Source organism: Dipteris shenzhenensis, chromosome 20 (assembly GCF_047967505.1).
Source record: "Dipteris shenzhenensis isolate YYH24624 ecotype China chromosome 20, Dip_SZ_1.0, whole genome shotgun sequence".
Taxonomy (NCBI): Eukaryota; Viridiplantae; Streptophyta; class Polypodiopsida; order Gleicheniales; family Dipteridaceae; genus Dipteris; species Dipteris shenzhenensis.
Genome location: NC_141615.1, coordinates 36,843,387 through 36,846,331, shown reverse-complemented (window position 1 = coordinate 36,846,331; position 2,945 = coordinate 36,843,387). Strand labels below are relative to the sequence as shown.

The 2,945-nt window shown below is 47.9% G+C and overlaps 1 protein-coding gene across 1 annotated transcript; it reads left to right on the top strand.

Moving 5' to 3' along the window:
• The first annotated feature begins 607 nt into the window (after positions 1 to 607).
• Positions 608 to 2,198, top strand: LOC147889604 (UDP-glycosyltransferase 85A1-like). Its single transcript, XM_087391776.1, has 2 exons — positions 608 to 1,150; positions 1,256 to 2,198. Exons 1-2 carry the CDS (start codon positions 613 to 615, stop codon positions 2,173 to 2,175), a joined length of 1,458 nt encoding a protein of 485 aa, XP_087247902.1. The 5' UTR covers positions 608 to 612; the 3' UTR covers positions 2,176 to 2,198.
• Positions 2,199 to 2,945: the final 747 nt, after the last annotated feature.

Below are 2,945 nucleotides of genomic sequence, written 5' to 3'. Positions count from 1 at the left end.
AAATTGTGCTCATTTGCCTAATATGGAATCGCTCGTTGATTCTGTACTTTATTTGTGAAGCTTCGAGAGGATTTTGGGCATCACATCTGGGAAGTACGAAGATAAATTAGGACAATGTGATTGTTGACAATGCTTCATCTCACAGTGATCGTGATGTTCATGAAGAGCTTACGGGTGTGGATATAAATAAGGATGCAACACATGATCATTTCTAGGATCTTATTTCGCAATTGTTAAATTGAAACTTTGCAAAAGGCATATTTTGAAGAATGTTTATTTGCTTAGTTTATTTTGATATGATTGTTCAACGAATACATGTTTTCTAAAATGCAATAAAAGTTAGTAGATTCGACCATGTAAAAAAGAATATTCTCCATATAGCGTTCATGCTGGGATTCACATGGAAGTATACAAGGTACTTTTTGGAGTGAGTTGTGAAGTTCCCCTTGAATGACCGGCCTATATATATTCTGCGGGCCTATATTCCCGTGTGACATAAACCAGCTCAACGTGGAGCTTGTGATGTGCCACTGATATCTCCCTTTCTTCTTCAAATGAAATACAGGCACACAACAAAGCAGTTTAGAGCGCAGAGTCTTGAGTTGAGAGTGTATGGCGCAGCCAAGGAGCGGCTGCAAAGCCCATATTGTGGCTCTGCCAGTGCCCGCTCAAGGCCATATCAACCCTCTCATGCAGCTCTGCAAGCAGCTCGCTTCCCATGGATTCACCATCTCCTTCCTCAACTCCGACATCAATCACCTCCGCATCCTCCGCTCCCAACATGTTCCCCTCGACGAACTCCAAGCCTTCGTCACTCTCCCCTCCCATCATGGCCTCGACATCCGCTTGTTTGGCCTCGGCGATGGCCTCCCCCCTGACCCCCACCCCTCTAAAACTAAACCCACCACCCTCGTCGATTTGATCCAAGCCGTCGTCTCCCCCTCCTTTCAGCAGTCTGCCAACCGCCTCATTACCGAACTTGTCCAGCAGCGTGACCCTCCCGTGACTTGCATCATCTCAGATCTGCGCCTCGTCTTCACTCAAGATATCGCCAATGAGCTCAGCATCCACCGTGTTGCCTTCTGGACTCAAAACGCAGCCAATTTTGCAGCGCATCTTGTCATCACCGACGGCTACAGGCCACCTGCAGGTAGGAGTTCCGTTCATAACCATTTCCGCTGAAGCACACAAGTCCCGTTTTGCGATGGTTCTTTCATACCTTCATCATCCTCACTGGGCGTCTCTCTCACTGCAGATGACTCAACTCTTATCACCTGCGTTCCCGGTGCCCCTCCTCATAAACGCTCGGAGCTGAGCCAGCTGCTAACAGCCGATCCTTCGGAGCTCCTGTTTCATTTTGGAACCAACCCTTTCCGAAGAAGGGGGGAAGCTGCGTGGATTCTACTCAACACTTTCGATGAACTGGAGGAGTCGGCTATGGCGTTTCTCAAGAAGGAGCACAATATTCTTACCACAGGCCCTTTGTTGACTCCTCCTTTCTTCAATTTCTCAGCGAACACCCAATCTAAGCCATCTACCATTATACCAGATGATCTTTCTTCTTGCCTGGAGTGGCTCGACACTCAACGCAAGACCTCCGTTCTCTACATCTCTTTTGGAACTCTGGTATTCCGATCAGCCCAGCAGATGATCGAGTTAGCACATGGTTTGGAAGCCAGCGGGCAGCCGTTCCTCTGGGTTATCCGTCCAGATCTGATGCCATCCGAGTCGGCAGACTCTCTCGAGGACGTTCTCCACCGCACAAAGCACCGCTCTAGGGTGGTCCAGTGGGCGCCACAGCTAGATGTGCTCTCGCACGCGTCTGTGGGCGGATTCCTGACGCACTGCGGGTGGAATTCCATTCTAGAGAGCATTATGCAAGGGATACCGATGCTGGGGTGGCCGACGTTCGTAGACCAAGGGCTGAATGCGCGGTGCATTGCGGACGGATGGTGGATTGGGATGGGTCTGGAGGCGGATGAGAGAGGGTGGGTGAAGAAGGAGGAGGTGGAGAAGAAGGTGAAGGAGCTGATGGAGGGTGAGAACGGAAAGGAAATGAGGGAGAAGGTGAGCAAGGTGAGGCAAGCAGCCGAGAGAGCCGTAGCTGCAGGGGGTTCTTCCGACATCAATTTCGAGCTCTTCGTCAACTGGCTACAAGAGCAGGCGCAACAGTAGAGATGCTTAATTCACTACCTGAACAAGCTACAATATAGTTACTCGAATTTCATATTCATTTATGGTCTTGCATAGTTCACTACATGTGCGTAATTCAATACATGGTTAGCCAATTGTATCACTTTCAGTGTGATACAAAAACCTTGACTTTCAGTGTGCCGTCACGGTGTTCAACACATTAAAAAAAAACTTGTCGTTGAACAATATAAATTGAAAATTTGTATAAATTGAAAATTTGCAAGTTTGTCGTGGCATTGCCATGCAGAGGAGAGGCATCTTATTTGTGCAAACTCTACGCTTTCGCTACTAACCTCTTTACAAGAAGAACAGATAGGTTGGGCACACGGTTGTCTTCTATATTATCAGAGTTACGGTCACATGTTTGGATTGAAATTTGATAGGTGTGAGAAGCATTCCTATTGGATATCCCCCTCTTGTCGGACCTTGCCTTCCCGTGTAGTCCGATTGCATGGGTTAGGCATCCAATTACCTTCTAGTAGACATCCGATTGCCTTTCCTTCTTGAACCACCCCAAAAAACTACATGTGCCCAGGGTGAGAGACCCCATTTCTTTTTCGTTCCTGTGTCACCTTTTCGATCTACTCGTCTCGACTATTAGGTACCTCTACTCCTTTGTCATCCTTCGTATGATCCACATTAGCCTCCCTTTTGACAACTTTGAGCGCCTTTCCATGGTCACCTTTGTTGAGTGTGGTCTCCTTTCGGCTATCCCTACTTCTTTCATCAACAACTCCTCCTCATTCTCCTCC

Excerpts from the sequence above, each read along its gene's own strand:
- LOC147889604 (XM_087391776.1), top strand. The coding sequence starts at position 613 with ATGGCGCAGCCAAGGAGCGGCTGCAAAGCCCATATTGTGGCTCTGCCA. Across the intron at positions 1,151-1,255 it reads CGGCTACAGGCCACCTGCAG|ATGACTCAACTCTTATCACC; the intron begins GTAGGAGTTCCG and ends CTCTCACTGCAG.